The sequence below is a fragment of the Ranitomeya variabilis genome, chromosome 2 (assembly GCF_051348905.1).
Source record: "Ranitomeya variabilis isolate aRanVar5 chromosome 2, aRanVar5.hap1, whole genome shotgun sequence".
Lineage (NCBI taxonomy): Eukaryota > Metazoa > Chordata > Amphibia > Anura > Dendrobatidae > Ranitomeya > Ranitomeya variabilis.
In genome coordinates, this window is record NC_135233.1 from 479,488,650 (window position 1) to 479,510,828 (window position 22,179).

General features: G+C 45.2%; 1 protein-coding gene across 2 annotated transcripts in view; it reads left to right on the top strand.

Annotated features, from left to right (window-relative positions):
• AP2A2 (adaptor related protein complex 2 subunit alpha 2) overlaps nucleotides 1-14,442 on the top strand; it is an 87,268-nt gene extending 72,826 nt beyond the window's left edge. Inside the window, exons 15-23 of one of the 2 annotated variants that reach the window (XM_077287841.1) lie at nucleotides 2,156-2,322; nucleotides 2,539-2,616; nucleotides 7,658-7,740; nucleotides 8,765-8,854; nucleotides 10,142-10,265; nucleotides 11,579-11,695; nucleotides 11,821-11,890; nucleotides 12,342-12,476; nucleotides 14,265-14,442. In XM_077287841.1, the coding sequence (XP_077143956.1) occupies nucleotides 2,156-2,322; nucleotides 2,539-2,616; nucleotides 7,658-7,740; nucleotides 8,765-8,854; nucleotides 10,142-10,265; nucleotides 11,579-11,695; nucleotides 11,821-11,890; nucleotides 12,342-12,476; nucleotides 14,265-14,342 (942 nt within the window). In that variant the 3' untranslated portion in view covers nucleotides 14,343-14,442. The remainder of the gene's footprint in view (nucleotides 1-2,155; nucleotides 2,323-2,538; nucleotides 2,617-7,657; nucleotides 7,741-8,764; nucleotides 8,855-10,141; nucleotides 10,266-11,578; nucleotides 11,696-11,820; nucleotides 11,891-12,341; nucleotides 12,477-14,264) is intronic. The other variant, XM_077287843.1, reaches the window with a different exon arrangement.
• The last annotated feature ends 7,737 nt before the right edge of the window (nucleotides 14,443-22,179 follow it).

Here is a 22,179-nt window from a genome sequence, read left to right on the forward strand (position 1 = left end):
AAGAATGAAGACAAATCTTCTAAAGTGATTTGCAAAATGTTATAACTTTCAATGCTGGATCAAATTACCGTATATACTCGTGTATAAGCCGAGATTTTCAGCACTTTTTTTTTTGTGTGCTGAAAACGCCCCATGGGCTTATACACGAGTCATTGTTCAGAAAGCCGGCGGCTGTAGAACAGTGACAGCTGCAGCCGCCGGCTTCCAGAAGACACCAATACTCGTGCCGGCAGCTCTTCCTTGTTCCTGTGCTCAGTGTTCAGTGGTACTGCTCATTAAGGTAATGAATATGCACGCGTCTACACTCCCAAAGGCGTGGAGTGCATATTCATTACCTTAATGAGCGGTACTACCTGACCGCTGAGCACAGGAACAAGGAAGAGCTGCCAGGACAGAGATGCAGGGATGCACGATTAGGGTGAGTAGGACAGGAAGGGGGGTATGAGCCATACGGGACCGTGGCAACCATGCATATAACAGCGGGAACCACACATACCGGGAAGGAAGCCACGCATAGCAGGACAGGACGAGTGGAGCCACACATAGCAGGACAGGAATGAGGGGACAATGCATACCCGGCTTATACTCGAGTCGATAAGCTTACCCAGTTTTCCGTGGCAAAATTGGGTGGGTCGGCTTGCACTCGGGTCGGCTTGCACTCGGGTCGGCTTGCACTCGGGTCGGCTTGCACTCGGGTCGGCTTGCACTCGGGTCGGCTTGCACTCGGGTCGGCTTGCACTCGGGTCGGCTTGCACTCGGGTCGGCTTGCACTCGGGTCGGCTTGCACTCGGGTCGGCTTGCACTCGGGTCGGCTTGCACTCGGGTCGGCTTGCACTCGGGTCGGCTTGCACTCGGGTCGGCTTGCACTCGGGTCGGCTTGCACTCGGGTCGGCTTGCACTCGGGTCGGCTTGCACTCGGGTCGGCTTACACTCGGGTCGGCTTACACTCGGGTATATATGGTTCATTTATGGGGGGGGAAGTACTCCTTTATCAATGATTCGAGAGCTTTCTTTGTATGCCCCGCAGCTCTCTGCGCACGGTGTGTTGGCCCCCACACGTTATGTTTCATAGTTAGTTACATGAATCTTACAAGTTGCTTTCTATTGTTTGCTACTTTCTTTTTGACTCTGCGCGACCATCTATTTCTATAATCCATTAAATGATAAAACATCAATAAAAATAGATCAAACATAATAGGTGTCATCTGTTTCCCTAGACTAGTCCCAGCCTTTCGTTCTGTAATCCTACCCATATGAAGTGATTGACGTCTTCATCACTGTGCTCTATCATGGTGTCCACTTCATCATGAGGAGCCACACAACATCCCGCACTGAGGCTGTTACTGGGCGCAGTGTGGAAAATGTTAGTCACGAGTGGGCAAGATTGTAGCTCTCCAAGCCAGACCGATTCCGGGGCACTAGATGCCTCGCTGGACAAGTCCTAGCTATTCATCATGTCATGAGCCGCGAAGCCAGTGTTTTGCCATTCATAGATCTCGAGTTAGATACACGGGGATAGGGCTGTGTGTGGTATTGGTGGCAGTTTGGGGGCCTGAGGGACACTGATAGATTCCCATTAAATTGTGTTTCTTTGATGGTTGAGGTACAGTGGTGTCACTCACCCATAGATTATTATGGTATTGATTTAGAGGGTTATTCTCAAGTTGTTTCTTGAGGAGATCACAACTGCAGTCTCCATACTTTCTGGTTTCTAGCAGTGTGGACGCTCCTCCTCGAGTGACTGCTCTGGTGATTAGCGTTAGTAGAACTCTAACGCTCAGCATAAGTTTTGCTGTAACACATTCAGCAGTCAGTGGTTTGTTCCTTTTTCTTCTCTGCAATTACACATAGAGATAACTGGGCATTTAAACAAGCGCACCGCTCCGGACAGGGAGAGCCCTGATTAGGAGAGCTGCTTTGAAAGCATCGACTGAGTCCAAAAGTACAGGGTTTTTTGACAGTGCCAGGTTAATGTCACCCTATGGACACTTACGTTTTAGGGGTTGGAGGCATAATTTAATTACATATCCTGAATGTACTAGTGGGGCTATTCGTTTTGTATGGTGCCTAATAACACTGCATGGGTTATTGCTGCTGACCCGGCATGGCTTGTTTGCATTTCACCATTCCAGTTTCTCCATCTTTGTTTCCACAGTCCACTCCTTCTCCTTCAGCAGACCTCTTAGGCCTGGGAGCTCCCTCCACATCCAGTCCTGGCGCCCCCCCTGCTGCCACGTCCGGTGGTCTGCTTGTGGACGTCTTTGCAGATTCGTCACTTCATGCTGATGCAGCCGCTACAGGGCAAGAAGAGAACTTTGAAAGGTAAAGTATTAGTTAAGGAAAAGCACTGAATGTAATGGAGAGGTCAACATGATGCTCTTGGATAACTTTTCGTTGCCCCCTCCCAAAGATTAACAGCATTAATGGCTCCATATGATTCTTAAGTCTGGATGTAATTGGCTAGGGAACTAATGGTACTCCGTGTTGCTGCCTCTTTTCCCCTTGGTTTTCTTTTTTTGCCTCCGATGCCTGATACAGCGATGCCCCAGCGTTCGCAGAAGGGGCATCTGGGGAGCCAGACCCTTCTGTTCAGGAGGCCGACGATCTCTTCTACAAGTAAGCAAACCCACCCCGATCAGAAAGACCCATCCGGTTTCTTTTACCATTCCTCTTCCCTTGCTGAAGTCTGGCCTCCTTATTTTAGGTGTCTGTGGTATTAAAGCAGCAGAGGCATAAAAATGTGTGTTTACACCGAAGGGATCAAAACAATTGTGTATCGCTTTCTCTGCAGAATACAGACATTGCCTCGTTCTCGGCGTCGTCTGACTATACAAGCTATTATTATTATACATTTTTATAGCGCCATTTATTCCATGGTGCTTTACATGTGAAAAAGGGGGCAGATATAGACAAATACAAAAAACAAGGCACACAGGTACATAAGGAGGGAGGACCGTTCCCACGGGGGCTCAGTCTGCAGGGGATGGGTGAGGGTAGAATAAATTAGGAGAGGGTAGAGCTGGTTGTGCGGCGGTTCAGTGGGTTGAGGATCACTGCAGGCTGTAGGCTTGTTGGAAGAGGTGAGTCTTCAGGTTCTTTCTGAAGGTTTCTTTGGTAGGCGAGAGTCTGATGTGTTGTGGTAGAGTTCCAGAGTATGGGGGAAGCACGGGAGAAGTCTTGGATGCGGTTGTGGGAAGAAGAGATGAGAGGGGAGTAGAGAAGGAGATCTTGAGAGGATCGGATGTTGCGTGTAGGTAAGTACCTGGAGACCGTGTCACAGATGTATGGAGGAGACAGGTTGTGGATGACTTTGTATGTCATAGTTAGGGTTTTGTACTGGAGAGTCTGGGTGATAGGAAGCCAGTGAAGGGCTTGGCATGGGGGAGAGGCTGGGGAATAACGGGGAGACTGGTAGATTAGTCGAGCAGCAGAGTGTAGAATGGATTGGAGTGGTGCCAGAGTGCTAGAGGGGAGTCCAGAGATTAGGAGGGTGCAGTAGTCAAGGCGGGAGATAAGGGCATGCACTAGTGTTTTTGTGGTGTCGCGGTCAAGGAATGCGCGGATCCGGGAAATATTTTTGAATTTGAGACGGCAGGAGGAGGCAAGGGCTTGGATATGTGGCTTGAAAGAGAGGGCAGAGTCGAGGATCACCCCGAGGCACCCGGGCGTGTGGGACTGGGGAAAGTGAGCAGCCATTGACACTGATGGATAGGTCTGGTGGAGGGGTACAGCGAGATGGGGGAAAGATAATGAGTTCTGTTTTGTCCATGTTCAGTTTTAGAAAGCGAGCAGAAAAGAAGGCCGAGATAGCAGACAGACATTGTGGGATTTTGGTAAGTAAGGAGGTGAGGTCAGGTCCAGATAGGTAGATCTGCGTGTCATCGGCGTAGAGATGATACTGCATACCATGGGATTCTTTGAGCTGTTCCAGGCCGAAGGTGTAGATGGAGAAGAGTAGGGGTCCTAGAACAGAGCCTTGAGGAACACTGACAGACAAGGGGCAAAGTGAGGAGGTGGCATGGGAGAGGGAGACGCTGAATGTTCCGTCTTTCAGATATGACGAGATCCAGGATAGGGCCAAGTCTGTGATGCCAAGAGATGAGAGGATTTGTAGCAGAAGGGAGTGGTCCACAGTGTCAAGGGCAGAAGACAGGTCCAGGAGAAGGACAGAGTAGTGTCGCTTGCTCTTGGCTGTTAGTAGGTCATTGGTGACTTTAGTTAGGGCAGTTTCAGTTAAGTGATGGGTTTGGAAGCCAGATTGTAATCGGTCAAAGAGGGAGCAGGAGGAGAGGTGGGAGGACAGTTCAAGATGGACATGTTGTTCCAGTAATTTTGAGGCATAAGGGAGAAGAGATATCGGGTGATAGCTAGACACAGAGGATGGGTCAGGGAGGGCTTTTTGAGGATGGGTGTGATCTTGACATGTTTGAAGGATGAGGGGAAGACACCTGTTGTGAGTGAGAGGGTGAAGAGATGTGTTAGGGTTGGGATGAAGACCGTGGCAAGGTTAGGGATGAGGTGGGACGGGAGCTGGTCAAGCGTGCAGGTGGTGAGGTGTGATCGTGACAGGAGGGTGGAATGCCCTCCCTGACCTGGCGGGCACATGTGGGGATGATCTATGGGCCAGGCATTAGGGCCACTACTGGTTCTATACTGTGCTGGTATCTAAGGCTATGTGCACACGTTGCGGATTTCCTGCGTATCCGCAGCGTTTTTTTTCTGCTCAGATTCACTGCAGATCCGCAATTGATTGACAGTTCTATGTAAATCAATGGGAAAAAATGCTGTGCTAATTGTGCGGAAAAATCCGCAAGGAAAACGCCGCAGATTCAAAAAAGGACCATGTCCGTTCTTTTTGCGGATCTGCAGCGTTTCTGCACCCATTCCATAATAGAAATCCACAGGGGTAAAAAATGTATGAAATCCATACAGAATCCACAGCAAATCCGCAAAAAAAAAAAAAAGCGCAGATTTTGACCTGCGTTTTCTGCCAAGAAATGCAGAATTTGCACAGAAATTTCCACAGGCTATATGCACACGTTGCGGTTTAGACTAAAGGTTGTGTAGTTCCAATGGCAGATCACATACAGACGGACTTTGCCTTAATGGGATATTCTGGCTGGGACAAGCTGTTCATAGGATAAGTGATGATGTTTGGATCAGTGGGGGTCTATTCACATGTGGTGGGTGCACGGGAGATTTTTTTATGCAACAGGTCTGCAGTTTTACAGTAGCAGCAAATTGGATCTGATTTTACCAAATTGCATCCTCTGCTGAAAAAAAAAATCAACAAAGAATTATTTCCGTACAATGCACAGATTTCATCCTTTACCATGCTGAGGCTGAAATCGGGGGGCAATTTTGTGGCAACATGCATGAGAAGTCAGCTTGCAAATTTTGACAATTTCTTGCTTGTCCGATGTGGAAATTAGGACTTCTAGGTCAACTTAAAGAGGAGATCTGGAAAAGAAGATATAATCGCCCGTTATAGTTCATTGCTCTCTTGCTCCACGGACCCCAATTTTTCTCAGTGATTTCTCCCCTTTAACGCTAGTCAGTAGGTGACAGATGCTGCATGAGCTGCCCCACAAGGCTAAGCTGGGCTCTGTGGTTCCACCAGTTAAAGTTCTTCAATTGGATTTACTTTATTAAACCACAATCCAGTTATCTTTAAAGTCACTAGAACAATTTGAATACACCCCCAGAATCCATCCGTGTTCCCCCTCAGCATATAAAGCGTTTTAATCCCGCTTTATTGCCTTTCTAGTTGCTTTCCAAGAATCGTGAAGAAATCAGAACTTAACAAGCAATGACTGGTGAAATAATTGACATGATGGATTTTAGTAATGTTTGCAAAGGGCCCTTGGTAATTTTACTTGCTAAGGGCAGATTCACATGAGCATACATTTAAAGAAAAAAAAAAAAATCAGGGTTTTGTCCATAAAACTCAATTTCTCCACACTTGTCATCTGCGTGCCATACGTTTTTTTTTTTTTTTTTTTTTTTTTATAACAGTAGCTATTAATCATACACAGGACCATTTACAGTTTCCAATATTACAGACTGCCATGTATCCGTACAAGCGGTTGTGCCTCCGTACGGATATGTATTTTTTTACATATTTTTTTTCTATTCCCCCTTTTCACCCATAGACTTGAATGGACGAATTTCATCCAATTTCCTGGAGAAACTTGTGCATCCTGCAATTTTTTTTTTTTTTTTTCCCCCCCATACACCGATCTGGTCAGTGGGAGAAAAAAAAAATAGTTTATCTGCACGGCTCCACTGAATAACATTGGTCCGAGTGCCATCCGTTTTTGTTTGTTTTTTTTTTCACCCAGACAGCACTTGGACTGAAAATATGGTCGTGTGAACAAGTGGTTATGAAGGTAACTGGGTTGTGGTACCAGGACAGTGAATCCAGGAAGACAACCTCCTGCTTTAGCGTGCAGGAGCCATCGGTGATCTGTTTATATACAGGTGCTTCTCACAAAATTAAAATATCACCAAAAAGTTACGGAAATTTATTTCAATTCTTCAATACAAAAAGCATCCTGGGCTTCCATAATACCTCAGCAGTGCCACAGGCTGATCGCCGCCATGCCATGCCGAATTGATGCAGTAACTGATGCAAAAGAAGCCGCAAGTAAGTATTGAGTGCATTTACTAAACATACATTTCAGTAGGCCAACATTTTGGATTTTAAAATCATTTTTCAAGCTGGTGTTATAAAGTGTTCTACTTTACTGAGATAATGACTTTTGGGTTTTCATTGGCTGTAAGCCATAGTCATCAACAGTAACAGAAATAAGCACTTGAAATAGATCACTCTGTAATGACTCGATCTAATATACGAGTTTCACTTTTTGTATTGAAGAACTGAAATTAAGTTTTTGATGATATTCTAATTTTGTGAAAAGCACCTATACTTATTTATGACCATTATTCCAGAGCGCACTTTCCCTTTTACGCCGGAGTCCGACATACAGGAGCACCCTGATGAGACTGTTGTAGAGAAATACATTTTCTTGTGAGTTGCTTAGATCAGAGAAGTCCCTGCTGCTTTAACCAGGCAACTGTTACATGCAACAATGCCTCATCCAACCATGTAACGAGCCCTGCACATCGGGGGGGGGGACCCTCACATTCTTCTTGGACCACCTGATAATTTTTTTGCATGCATTAAAGTATTGGTTTTGTTTAACCATCTGTTTGCTTTCTGAGTTCATACCGATCAAGGAAAAAAAACATGGGATGTCTGTCCACCCCATTTTCTGCTGAGTTTGGAATGCTCTCCTGTATGTTCTTTACCTTCACCTCTTCTGATTAAAGTAGCTTTTCCCTTTTTTTTTTTTAGTGGATTTACTAAAGTACGCTTTGGGTCAACATGGACAAATGAGAGACTGCATGTTGATCCCTATAAGACTTTGGTCCCTGTGGGGAATACGGTGATGCTACAGTCCTAATCATGGAGGTACAACCATGCTGGAGGGGCTTGTGGCCCCTGAAAAAGCTCTTAAGGATTTAGTGGAGTTTCTGCCCCACTTTAGTAAATTTAGCCTGGTTTTCTACATTTCTCATCTTCATTGGGGGTCATCCGATGACTTTAGGCTGTACTCTGTAAAAAGTTTAATGCTTATTTTATATATATTTTTAGGTTTATCTGCAAAAATAATGGCGTCCTTTTTGAGAATCAGCTGCTACAGATTGGCTTAAAATCAGAATTCCGGCAAAATCTTGGTGAGCAATTCGTTGTATTGTTTTTCGGTAATTGAAGAAGCGATTCTACTCTGCGGACGGTATCCAATGTGAAAACCGCATTGTGGGAACCATGAGTGCAGAATGGCTGTTTCTGTGCTGTGGTTTTTTAAAGCGTTGGTGAATACGAGAGAGGGCGACTATTCAGTAGCTTTAAAAGTAAAATAGATTTTTGGCCACTTTTGTGACCAGGATCTTAGAAGATCGTTTTTGTGGCAATGTAACCTCAAGATGCTTCACACAACTACTGCAGTGACCTAAACGTAAAGGGTTTAGGGGACTGTACATTTCCCCATGCAATCACATGTATTCTTGATCCTTACATTGGGTGAATTTAGGATTGTTTTAGGAAAATGTTCGTCCTGCCATCATTGTGTTACGGCACATAGGAGCATGTGTCTATCATCCTACTAATGGTTTGTGGAAAACCCTTTAAAATAAGTGATAAATATCTGACCGCTGGGACCCCACTAATTATTAGGACTGGGGTCAAAAAAAACCTGATTGTGCAGAAAGGAGGACGATCATGGCGAGGAGTTGGAATGATATGGCTGTCGACCATGTCCTCTCTCCAATCAATGTCTTTGAGCTGATGTAGATGTAGCCAAGCCTTGGGCGATCTCCGTCAGCCCCATAGACTTTGGCGCAGCAGTGTTGATGTCTAACCACTTTTCTATTCTCAATGATTGTGTGCCAAAGAGAAATGGAGGACCATGCACCACCATGCTAGTTATCACCGGGGGGTGCTCACACCTATGGTGTGGATAGGTTCTTGTTTTTGTAAAATTCTCTTTAAAGGGGTTGTCTGGCTCTGCTGACTTCCGCACCCAGGCTTCCCTGAATAGAGATACACATCGCGTCCATGGATGACATGCAATAGTTTGGGAACTTAGTAAATGAAATGTAAGGGTTTGGGGGGCTCAGACCTATGCATTAAAGTGCTGCTTACCATGGCGTGCTTCATGTAGCTTTTTCCTTGTGTATATATGTCTTCTATTTTTCGCAGGTCGGATGTTCATCTTCTATGGAAACAAGCTCTCCAGTCAGTTCCAGAACTTCACTCCGACACTCGTTTGTTCTGACGAGCTAAAGGCCAATATCCTTTTTGAGTAATATACAATGTTCGTTTCTTCGTGTGATGTAGTGATCCACTTATGTTGGGGTTGTCCTATGAAAAACATGTGTGATAGGTAAATAACGTCTAATCACTGTGGTGCTGAATGAATGGGAGTCCGAAGCCCCCCGTTCCTCCTCTCCGCACGTCTACAGTGAGAAGTTCTAATGGAGCAGGTGCCGCTCTGGTCATGGTCACTGTGAGTGACGGTAAAAGGTGAGCGCTGCACTCGCCTTTCTTCATCAGTCCTGTAGACATTGACTGAAGCAGCACTGCGCGCTCGACCACCTCACCATCCATCTACGGTTATGTATTGAAGGATCTGCGGCCTCCAGTACTTGGCATCAGTGAGGCCCCCAGTGATCCCATATTTATACCTTGGATAGGTGGGATTTTTATAGCATAGTCCTTTTAAATATATATTAAAGGGAATCTGTCACCCCAAAATTGGCCTATAAACTAAAGGGTACCGTCACATTTAGCGACGCTGCAGCGATCTAGACAACGATGCAGCGTCGCTGTGTGGTCGCTGGAGAGCTGTCATACAGACAGCTCTCCAGCGACCAACGATGCCGAAGTCCCCGGGTAACCAGGGTAAACATCGGGTTACTAAGCGCAGGGCCGTGCTTAGTAACCCGATGTTTACCCTGGTTACCAGTGTAAATGTAAAAAAAACCAAACACTACATACTTACATTCCTGTGTCTGTCGCGTCCCCCGGCGTTCTGCTTCCCTGCACTGTAAGCACCGGCCGTAAAGCAGAGCGGTGACGTCACCGCTGTGCTTTGCTTTACGGCCGGCGCTAACGCAGTGCAGGGAAGCAGAACGCCGGGGGACGCGACAGACATCGGAATGTAAGTATGTAGTGTTTGGGGTTTTTTTTACAGGTGTACTTTTGTCTGCCCTGTTGTGGGCAGAGCAAAGTACTGCAGTGCGCAGGCGCTGGGTCTCTGACCTTACCCGGGCAGACAAAGCACGCCTGTGCAAGACCGCGGCAGGAAGAAAAGACGAGGACAACATCTTATGAAGATGGGAGGCAGCGGACTGGACCGCGACACCCATCGGACCGCATCGGCTCAGCTTATAGGCCAATTTTGGGGTGACAGATTCCCTTTAAATATTAACCATTACTGAATATCTGAATTCTTCTACTTTAGCATATTATGTATCTGATTATTGACATATATCCACTAGACTTGTACTCATTTTGATCAATGCCCCATTCCCCCACACATTATGTAATAATTTACTTCTTGACAATTGGGTCCATGTCTGAACCTCCAGTCTAAGCCCGTGGAGCCCACTGTGGACGGAGGGGCCCAGGTGCAGCAGGTGATCAATATCGAGTGTTTGGAGGAGTTTGTGGAGGCTCCTGTTCTGAGCATCCAGTTCAGGTGAGAGCTGCGACCACATAATCTGATTCTTCAGTACGATTCATGCAATGTCGATGTAGGTTGTTTTTTTTTCTCTCTCCTGAATGTTTTTTTTTTTTTGTCAGTGGAAAGTTATTTTTTTGGCTTTGTTTACATGTGGTAAAATAAAGAAACTGTGCTGAAAAATATTCCTAGAACTGATTGTATGAAAAGCATGTGTGGGATTATAAGTAAAGGCCATGCATTGGGGGTTTCCTAATGAGGTTTGAATGCTAAATTGCTATTGACTAACACTGTATGGGTCTGTGTGGGGGCTCTTGGTATATAGGGGAGCTGTGTGGGGCCTATATGGTATATACGGGGCTGTGTGGGGGCTCATGGTATATAAGAAGCTTTGTGGGCCCATATGTTAAAAAGGGGCTCATATGGTGTATATAGGGGCTGTTTGGGGGCTCAAATGTGTGTGTATATAGGGGGCTGTGTGGGGGCCTGTATGGTGTATATAGGGGGCTGTGTGGGGACTCATGGTATATAGGGGGCTGTATGGAAGCTCTTGGTATAACGGGGACACTGCGGGGGCTCATATGGGATATAGAGGGCTGTGTTTGGGCTCATATGGGATATAGGGGACACTGCGGGGGCTCATATGGGATATAGGGAGCTGTGTAAGGGCTCATGGGATATAGGGGGCTGTGTTGGGGCTCATATGGGATATAGGGAGCTGTGTGGGGGCTCATGGTGTATAAGGGGGCTGTGTGGGGATCTCATGTGGTATATAGGGGGCTGTGTGGGGATCTCATGTGGTATATAGGGGGCTGTGTGGGGATCTCATGTGGTATATAGGGGGCTGTGTGGGGATCTCATGTGGTATATAGGGGGCTGTGTGTGGGCTCATATGGGATATAGGGAGCTGTGTAAGGGCTCATGGTGATATATAGGGAGCTGTGTAAGGGCTCATGGGATATAGGGAGCTGTGTGGGGGCTCATGGTATATAAGGGGGCTGTGTGGGATCTCGTGGTATATAGGGGGCTGTGTGTGGGCTCATGGGATATAAGGGGGCTGCTTGGGGGCTTATGGTATATAGGGGGCTGTGTGGGATCTCATGTGGTATATAGGGGGCTGTCTGCATAATTCTGCTTACGTTTAAGTGATGTAATTAATATTAATATAAAATAATTATAAATACGGTACTATTGAGTAGAATTAGTTTTAGTCTATTGGTTCTGCCCTCCACAAGTCAGGGTCTCTCATGTGGCCCCTCGGGAACATGAATTGCCCACCCCTGCTTTATCTGCATCCATGTACCCAAGTATGTGATTTTTCTCCTATTTAGATACGGGGGCGCGTTACAGAATTTCTCAGTAAAGCTTCCTATAACCCTGAACAAGTTCTTTCAGCCGACTGATATGGAAGCACAAGACTTTTTCCAGCGCTGGAAGCAGCTCAGCAGGTAGCTACCATTACCAGTCCTGCCATTTCTGTATATTACCAGACGTTGGTTAGTGCTGCTCTTTCATCTTCGGATAGTTATGGTGTGCGTGTATATATTATATTATATTTTATTTTTTTCAATAGCCCTAATCAGGAGGTCCAGAATATTTTCAAGGCAAAAAATCCAATGGATACCGAGATTGTCAAAGCAAAGGTTGGTGATGAAATCTACACTTTTGTTTTCTAGTCCTTTCTAAGAACACTGTACTTTTTGGTGACATTAAAGGGGGTTCCCCTTGAACCCTGGGGAAATGTCTTTCCCTGGTGAACAGCTGATCAATGGAGGTGTGAATAACTGACTTCTTGTTTAACCACGTCACATCCTGCCTGGAGCAGTGAACTAAAGCTGCTACTTTTGATGTACTAATGTAAAGCCAAGTTGGGCGTAAAGAAACGTAGACACTTTCGAGTGACATGTAATACCTTTCAGGATCCCACAGAGGGCAGTGTTCGCTTCCTGATGTTCGATCATAGAAACCTTTTCATCCTTTTTCCTTTCTTTTTGTTTAGACCTTTCTTGCTTGCTTCGTTCTACAGATCCACAGACTTTAGTGAAATATTTACATTCTGTTCCGTCTTTTCTGTTTTTCCCTTTGTATTTTTAGCTCATTGGTTTTGGGCCTGCAGTCTTAGAAAACGTTGACCCAAACCCGTCCAATTTTGTGGCAGCTGGGATTATTCAGGCAAAATCTCGACAAGTGGGATGTCTGTTACGCCTTGAACCAAACATGCAGGCGCAGGTATGTGTGACCTGTGTATTGTAGGACACGTCTTTACACTGTGCGTAGCCTGTGGTTTGGGGACAGCAGCCTGAGCTTGTTAAAAAAAAGACCGGTCACCAGGTCAGGGGTGTCCAGTTTTTGCTCTTGTTATTCCCCCTGCATGTCCTTTTTATTTATTTTTTCAAATCTGGTTGCAGAGATTTGGGCTCTTTCTTTAGCTACTGATAATTGTTATAGTCCTTTACTAAGGAGGGCTTGGCTAGAAAAATGATGTCTAAATAAAAAGGCCCACCTCTCTGAAACCTTTTGTGGATTGAAATAAAATCATTCAGTACTCGAGGGGAACAGTAGGAATAAAAAAGAGACTAAGGCTACTTTCACACTAGCGTCGGGAACAACCCGTCGCTGTGCGTCGGGCCGAGGTTCCCGACGCTAGCGTGGTCTCCGCCGCACAACGGGGGCAGCGGATGCATTTTTCCCACGCATCCGCTGACCCATTGTGAGGTGCGGGGAGGTGGGGGCGGAGTTCCGGCCGCGCATGCGCGGTCGGAAAAAGCGGACCGTCGGGAGCAAAAAACGTTACATGTAAGGTTTTTTTCTCCCGACGGTCCGCTACCACACGCCCAAGCGTCGCAAAACGGACGCGACGTTTGGCAATGCGTCGCAAATGCGTCGCTAATGTTAGTCTATGACGAAAAAACGTATCCAGCAAGAACTTTTGCTGGATGCGTATTTTCGGCAAAACGACGCATTTGCGACGTATTGCAGTTAACGCTAGTGTGAAAGTAGCCTAATACCCATGGAAGCAGCAGGAATAATAGTAATAAAAATACATCCTGAAATACTTAGGAGCAGTGGACATAAAAGAAGATCCTGGAGTATTTGGATGAGAAGAAAAAATGAAATGAAGAAAAGAAAAATAAATAATCCTGGAATGCTCAAGGGAGCAGCAGGAATATGAAGAGGGGGGGAAGCAAAAGTTTCCACTTTTACCTGGTGCAGGCTTTAAATGCGAGTTCCCTGCCCTTAGTCGTATACTCTTCCTCCGTCACCTTCCCCCGTTTTTCGGCACCGCTCCTGTCCTGCGGCGCCATCTTGTGACGGTAGCTTCTGATTGGCCAGAAGTTACATCACAAGCTCTAAATACGAGTCTGAGGCCAGAACGAGGCTCTTGTAGACTTGTGTTGACACGTGGTCTTTGCGCCACTACTTGAAACACTGGAGCGCCACTGTAGGTCACTTTTTTTTTTCCTCTGGAGACCGATGGGAGCAATGCTGGAAAACTATGAAGGTGGCAGTGAGTATGAGATGCTGCAGGGGAGTTTCACTTATAGAACCACTCCAGTTGTGCAATAAAAAACCGCTGGAGTGGTGCTTTAAGAGGATTGCACCATCGGAAGAACTTCGTATTAAAAATGAAGATGAGACCCGCCTGTATCTGATTGCGATGGGCCCAGCCTCTGAAACCCTGCTGGGGAAAGTTAGTGGCCACAAATGAGTAGCTGACCTTGATTACATCTTTGTGCTGTGTTCTCCTCAGAGTTCCACTTTAGTGTGGCTGATATTGGGTGGTCCTGAGCATAGGACCCCCCTTTCAAATGTCCTTATAAACTTGCAAAGCATATGAAAAGAGATTGTCTTATAAATGCATCTGAGCAGAAGAAAAGTTTATTTTTTTTATTTTTACGTAGCAATAAGGGAGGATACAGAAGTGACAAACTAGTTAATGTATTTAAACTTTTCCACTTTCCTTGCAGAAGATAATTCTAACTTTTTTTTTTTTCTATAATTTTCTGTCCGACACAGATGTACCGACTCACCATCCGCACAAGTAAAGAAGAAGTCTCCCAGAGATTATGTGACCTGCTCTCTGAGCAGTTTTAAACCCAAATCATGCTGGTCCCCAAATCCTTGTCTTTGTGATCGTCCCTTACTGCCAGGTCCTTATCATCTCAGTGAAAATAAATATTACTTCCACATTGTGCATGTATTGTTCTTCTTGTCTCAAAGGCTCTACAGTGCAGTGAAGGCCTAAATTAAGTTAGGGTGTCATGTAGGATTTTGGGTGCGCCCAGGGGTACCAGGTATCATAGCTTGCGACCCTGTCATTAAACTTGAGGCAAGGTTGTGTTCGGCGCAACAGTTATTGCAGTTTGATAAATGTGGACGGGAGAGTAGTTGGAGTACAGAGCTTGTATTGTTAGGCTGTAAAAACACCCTCCTAGATCTCAAATCGAGAGGGAGAGTGAATTCTTATCAGCTTAAAAGTTGTGGGAGACAATCAATCTTTCAGGAGGGGATGGAAGGAAAGGTTGGGAGTTATTTCAGTTGGAAGGTTGGGATGGGGGGGTAGAGGTGGGAAGGTGGGGGGGGGAAGGGCAAGGGGGGGGAAGGACAGAGACCTTATTTATTACGAGTCAAATGTTTGGTATTGTGACATATCATGGGGGGTAGAATTAAAATTCTAAGCTGGAACGTTGGGGGTCTCGCCAATGTCTCAAAGCGGGCCGCAATTCTACAATATCTGCTGAAACTGAGGCCCTCAGTGATATGCCTTCAAGAAACACACCTGGTAGAAGACAAAGTAGCTATGTTACAAAAAAGATGGGTGAGGAAGGCTTATCACTCAACGTACTCAGCCTATGCTAGGGGAGTGTCGGTATTAATCCACACTTCTACTCCATATGAAGAAGTGGAGGTTGTAATAGACAAAGACGGGTAATACCTGTTTATTGTATGTAAGATATTGCATAGATTATTATGTATTGTGTCTTTGTATATCCCTCCACCGTTTTCTGGAAAAAAGATACAGGAAATTCTAGACATAGGGAAATGGACTGGGGTCCCGTTGCTTGTAATGGGCAACGTGAATAATATTGCAAATGACCATTGGGATAAAGGCAAACATACAGGGAACAGAGAGGAGGGGAATGTGACACCTTTTGGAAACTACATGAGGGAAATTGGATGGATAGAATTTGGGAAAAGTGCAAAATATGGAGAACTACACTTACTCGTGCTACTCGGCGACGTATGGTTCCTTGTCTCGCATTGATGTGGCTCTGGGAAACGTGGGGAAGGATTACTTGGTGCAGGAAGTGGAATATTTGCCCAGAGTCCTATCGGATCATTGTCCACTTGTGGTATCTCTACAATTGGGAGAGCAGGGGAGGTTGGCAGGTATGGGATGGAAAATTCACCCCTTTTGGTTACGGTTCTTGGATATGGGAAAGATAGGAGAAAAACTGGGAGAATTCTTTAGGATAAACGAAGGTAGTGCAGAGGGTCATATAGTTTGGGATACTATGAAGGCATTTTTGAGAGGGATTTTATTCAGAGAAGTATCCCGATATAAGACTAGGTCTCAAAACTTAGACAAAGCTGTGATGGAGTAATTAAGGGCAGCGGAGGAGGCACTGGATGCGCAGTGTTCAGAAGCTACGCAGACCCGCATGAGAGTGGCCCAGTCGGAGGTTAATAAACTTCACATCCGTAAGGCAGAGGGACTGCGGGCATTTCAGAAGGAGGCATTCTATGCAGAGGGTGAAAAAGTGGGGCACCTGCTCTCAGTCGTAGCTTCGGCACAACGGAAGTCCTCGCATGTGTAAGCAATTAAAACAAAGGTAGGTAATGTGGTCACACAAGGGGAACAAATTTTGGATGTATTTAAACAATTTTAGATTGAGTTATACTCCTCTAAGATACATAAAGGTCAAGAGGAAATGGACAGGTATATGAGTGCGATTAAGCTTCCTAGACTAGGTGATGAAGATAGAGAATGGATGGATAGGCCGCTTGCAGCGGAGGAGTTGAGGGTGGCACTGGCGGACATGGCGGGTAATAGGGCCCCGGGGGCGGACGGCATTCCTGCAGAGGTGTATAAAATTTTTAATGAAATAATAACTAAATTGGAGAAGGTATTTAATGAGTCATTGGAGAGGGGAATATTACCTACATCTATGAGAGAGGCCATTGTTGTGGTCATTCCTAAAGCTGATAAGGATCCGTTGAATCCGGAGTCCTACAGACCAATCTCACGCCTTACGGCGGATATAAAGATCTTGGCGATGGTCTTGGCCAATAAACTAACCCACGTGATTGATAAAGTAATCCACCCAGATCAATCTGGATTTATGCCCAATAAATTTACAGCAATCAATTTAAGGAGACTATATTTAAATATGCAAATCCCAGCCGAAAATGCTGGAAAGAGAGTAGTAGTGCCTTTGGATGCCCATAAGGCCTTTGATTGTGTGGAATGGAATTACTTGTTGTGCCTTGGGTTCGGGCCTAAGTTTATATCTTGGGTGGGGTTGCTATACTCCTCTCCAATGGCAAACATTAGAGTAAATGGTAAATTATCTGATAGTTTCTCTTTGCATAGGGGTACAAGGCAGGGGTGCCCTTTGTCTCCATTGCTGTTTGCCCTAGCCGTGGAACCCCTGGCTGCTAAAATAAGGGATGCACCAGAGAAAAGGATTTGTCTATGGAATGAAGGAGGAGAAGATGATTGTGATGCCACAGCTGTTATACGTACTGCATAATTCTCCAATTTGGATTATCCAGAGTAGGTTCTGCAAAATTAAATCGCTGTTTGACGAACTAATATGGGGGGGGGAGCCCATGAACCTTTGCAGAGGCCAAAGGCGGAAGGGGGCTTGGCACTCCCCAACCCTTGGGTATATTTTTTATCAGCACAATGCCAGCATATTGGAGGATGGGGGGAGGAGACGGGAAAGGGGCAATCGCCCAGTAGTTTGAGAGATTTGATGAGAAAATGGCCTCTGGGTGAGAGTTTGGAAGGGCGGCAATTTTTAAAACTGGGTTCACGGATTCCTACTGTTCTCCTAATTCATAAGGTATGGGTAAAAGTCAAACAGATTAGGGGTGTCACAGGCCTTACCAAATACCTATATGGGATAATATAAATTTACCAGAATTTAAGCAAATGGAAGGATTTGGGCCCTGGAGAGAGGGAGGAATTAGGATGGGTCAGCTAAAGGGTCAAGGGAGACTTAAGTCATTTGTGGAGTTACAAACAGAATTCCAGTTATAAATTTAAATGTGATATCATTATAAAAGAATTCAGCATGCGTATCAGTCGCAATGTCGGAGAAAACTTATTGAGATCCAGAATGATATCACGCTTCCATTTTGGAGAACAGCGGGACAAGGGGGGCAATTTCAGAAGTGTATAGAGATTTATTATTCACTTTTCTAGTCAAACATCCCATCAAGTCTAGAGTGAAATGGGAAGCTGAATTGGGAGAGGGAAATGATGATAGATGGGAATCCATTTTAGAATATGTGCCTAAGATCTCTATGAGCAAATCTCAAGGGAGGATGTCTCAATTATGTGATTCATAGAGCTTACAGAACTCCCGATAGACTGGTCAAGATGGGTTTGAGGTCTGATTCCGAGTGACCTCGATGTTCGCAGGAACAGGCGGACATGTTACACATGCTGTGGCACTGCCCTAGATTGTCTGCCTTCTGGACAGTTGTATTGAATCGGATTGAATTGGTATATAGGTGTGTCATTCCCAGAGACCCTTTGGTCTGTATATTAGGTTATGTGGAAGAAATAGCAGCGGTATCTATGGTTTAACTGGCGATTGCTAGATTGTTATTCATAGCAAGGAAATTGATAGCTCGGTTCTGGATCAGGGAGGAGCCTCCGACTAGAAGAGACTTTCTTACGCAGGCGGATCATATAATTTTATTGGAAAAAAGTATATATACTAAGAGAAATAAACTTGACGTATTTCAAAAGATATGGCAGCCATGGATAGAATGGAATTAGATATGTGGGCAGGATGCATTGTATTTGGATTGGGGAAAGAATATCGGATGGGAAATGAGGAATGCACTAAAGGGGTCTCGAAGGGGGGAGTTTTGTTCATAAAATGTATGATTATATGTGAACAATAGCCTGATGTCATATTTGTTATATTGTTTTCCATAATAAAAATGTATCTGATTAAACTTGAGGCAGTAGGGGGGTATCCTGGAGATGGTGACTAGTACAACGTGTAATGTATGGAATCGGGTGAGTTTGGTGTGCAGATAAACGTGAGATTACCGTATATGTGAACCTTGATAATTTCAGGGCTCCCTGCCTTTATTTCCACACCAAAGCAGCATGTAATGAATCGGGCCTTGCATCAGTGGTGATTTTGGCATATGACCATACTTGCCAAATTTTTAGACTCTATTGCATTTAGTACATATGCCCCAATAACGGAGAAAATGGAACATGTAAAAAATGTAAGATCTCCATGCAACTCCTATGGTGGCCTCTACCAGCTCCGCGTGGGCTAACCTGGCCCTGGCATCAGGCTCTGGTTGCATTGTCACTACGATCATTACCTGAAATACTTTTTTTTTTTTTTTCGTGGCGCCAAACTAGATAAGGAAGTGGAACACAAGATGTGAAGGAGCTTTGGAGTCATAGGGGGTAGTCATGATGCGTAATCCCTGCACTGTGCGTGCCTTGGCTACTTATGGGAAAACTGGTGGCCCAGGCAGAGACTTGCTAAGATCTTCTTTCTTTACTGTTAGTGTGAATCTCGACAGCAGCATTGGGACAGGGGCGTCCTTCATCTCCTAGACATGGCAGCGGATGAACTGTGGGGTGTGTGGCCTAATAGGCTACCGGCATCCCAGTGTTGGTTCCAGTGCTGGTAACAATCCATCTCCCCTTGGTAATACTTTTGTACAAGTCTTTCTGTCTTAGCCCCCTTTATGCCTCTTTTTATGTCCCTATTGGGCAATATCCCTCATTTTTCATCAGAAAATGACCAAATTGATACTCTCCCTACCCTAATACCACATCGACCAGAGCGTCTAAGGCCTCTTCTGCCCTGTGAAGTCAGTGGTATGATGTCTGAGGAGCACCTGCTGAAGAACTGAAGAGGAATTTCTGAAGTGAAGACAAGCTGACAATGCACATTTTAACACTCTACTCAATTTATAACTCCAGAAGTCCCAGCATACCATAGACATCCATATATGCACACAATACAGGTAATGTTCTTCTGGTATTCGCCACATCCAGACTTGTCTATCAGATGTGATCTGTCAGTCCACAGAACACGTTTCCACTGCTCCAGCTTTACACCACTCCATTTGACACTTGGCATTGTGCTTGGTGATGTAAGACTTGAACGCAGCTGCTTGGCCATGATGTTCCCGGTTCTGTTTTCCTCCAATGTTATTACCAAAGGAGTCAGCAGAGTGTTGGGTGACTCTTTATCCTTTCTGTTCCTCAGTGACCCTGCTGAATTTTACATGTTATAACACGTTGTGGCCAAGTTGCTGTTTCATTAATATCACTCACAGGTGATGAGGGAAGATTTAGGAGGGAAGAAATGTCCTGAATGGACTTGTTACACCGGTGGCTTCTATTACAGGACCGCGCTTGTATCAAGGCTCTTACCACCAGCCTATGTGACATGTTGGTAAAGGCAGGGTGAGTTTCAAAAGATCCATTCCTGCGCTAAGGTTGACTTTAATGCAATGGCTTTGTGAGCTCCAGTGGATATGCCAACACAAAGGTATTTGTGAGACTTAGGGTACCGTCACACATTGAAATTTTCATCGCTGCGACGGCACGATTCGTGACGTCGCAGCGTCGTATAATCATCGCTCCAGCGTCGTAGACTGCGGTCACACGTTGCAATCACGGCGCTGGAGCGATGCCGAAGTCCCCGGGTAACCAGGGTAAACATCGGGTAACTAAGCGCAGGGCCGCGCTTAGTAACCCGATGTTTACCCTGGTTACCAGCGTAAACGTAAAAAAACAAACCGTACATACTCACCCGTCGGTGTCCTTCAGGTCCCTTGCCGTCTGCTTCCTGCTCTGAGTGCAGCCGTACAGTGAGAGCAGATCACAGCACCGCTGCGCTCTGCTCTCACTTTCCGGCCGGCACTCAGAGCAGGAAGCAGACGGCAAGGGACCTGAAGGACACCGACGGGTGAGTATGTACTGTTTGTTTTTTTACGTTTACGCTTGTAACCAGGGTAAACATCGGGTTACTAAGCGCGGCCCTGCGCTTAGTTACCCGATGTTTACCCTGGTTACAAGCGAACACATCGCTGGATCGCTGTCACACACAACGATCCAGCGATGTCAGCGGGTGATCAAGCGACGAAAGAAAGTTCCAAACGATCTGCTACGACGTACGATTCTCAGCAGGATCCCTGATCGCTGCTGCGTGTCAGACACTGCGATATCGTATGGATATCGCTGGAACGTCACGAATCGTAACGTCGTAGCGATGGAAATTTCAATGTGTGACGGTACCCTTAAAGCGAACCTGTCAGAGGAATTTGCTAAGTAAACTACAGACACTGTCAGGTTGGTGGTGTTGTGTTGATTTAAAATTATACCTTGGGTGAAAAAATCTGTCTTGTGGTTCTTGTGTATCAGTGTTAAAGTTTTCAGTTAATCATATGCCCATGCCCCGGAATAGGACTGTAGGCAGTGTCTTATCTTCCTGCTCTAAGCCAGAGAAACCAATGAAAGACCTGCCCACAGGCTGCACCGAAGAACAAGACCCACAAGAATGATTTCTTCACCCCAGGTATCATTTTAAGCAATGTAACGGCACCAACCTGACCGTGTCTGTAGTTTACTTAAAGCGGACCTCTCGGTAGGATTTTGCCAAGTCCTGAATCCCCAGTGATGCCCACAGTGGAGGCGCAGAAAACTGCTTTTCAAGCCCAATAAAGTGAAAGTAGAAAAATGCAGAACTGAAGAAGGAAAAGATTTTATGGAACTTCCATCCGTTAATTTAATCTTTTTATTAGAAATTCATTTAAAAACCGGAGTATTTATCATCGGAGTAAAACCTTACACATTTATAGCGTACACTACGCCCTTAGTCATAGGAATAGCAAATTGAAGTATACTTGTATAGTACGAGTACATTTTTGAACAGTTCGTCAAATATATTGAAGTATAAAAGGGGAAAAATATTTACTGAGTGATTCTTAAAAAAAAAAAAAAAAAAAATTAATTTGGATGTACTTTACTTTTTACTATGGGCATTTGTATGAGTATCGCGTGATGAAGTTTACCTTTCAGAAGAAAAGTGTGACCGCCCACTAACAAATTAATGCAGTAATCTGCTATTGACAAGAAGGTTTCTCCAGTTAGGATGATGCCTTTAGCTGTAAGGCTGGGGCTACGGCTCTGCGTTTTGTGACCAAAGATCGTTTTGTGCCGCTATTACATAGCAGCGTAATGCAGGCCCTTGGGTCACACAAGAGGCAAGCCAGAACCACATGTTTTGTGTCTTTTGTTGTTTTTTTTTTCTTCTTCATCTTGCTTGTCGCGGTTGTTGCCCTATGCATTTACAATGCGACCCCCCCCATTAACTTGCATTCTGTGCTGTACCGGCAGCACATGGTAATCTGTGGCCACATGACACGTGTCGTAGACAAAATTGCCTTATATCTCCAGCCTATGAGAACAAAGAGATGCAATAAATATGTAGATTGTATTCAGATTTTCTCCATTGTTTCATAGTGTCGAAACGAGGCAGATGCTAACTGCCCCATATTTGGGGAGAATTCCTTCCCAACTCCACATATAGCAATCACACTAGTTCCCCATCACAGAATCTAGTACCTACAGCTGTAACAATACATTTTTTGAAAGAAAGGCATTTAGACCTTCTTGTACTATAGTAGTGAATCAGCCATTACAGCATCATGT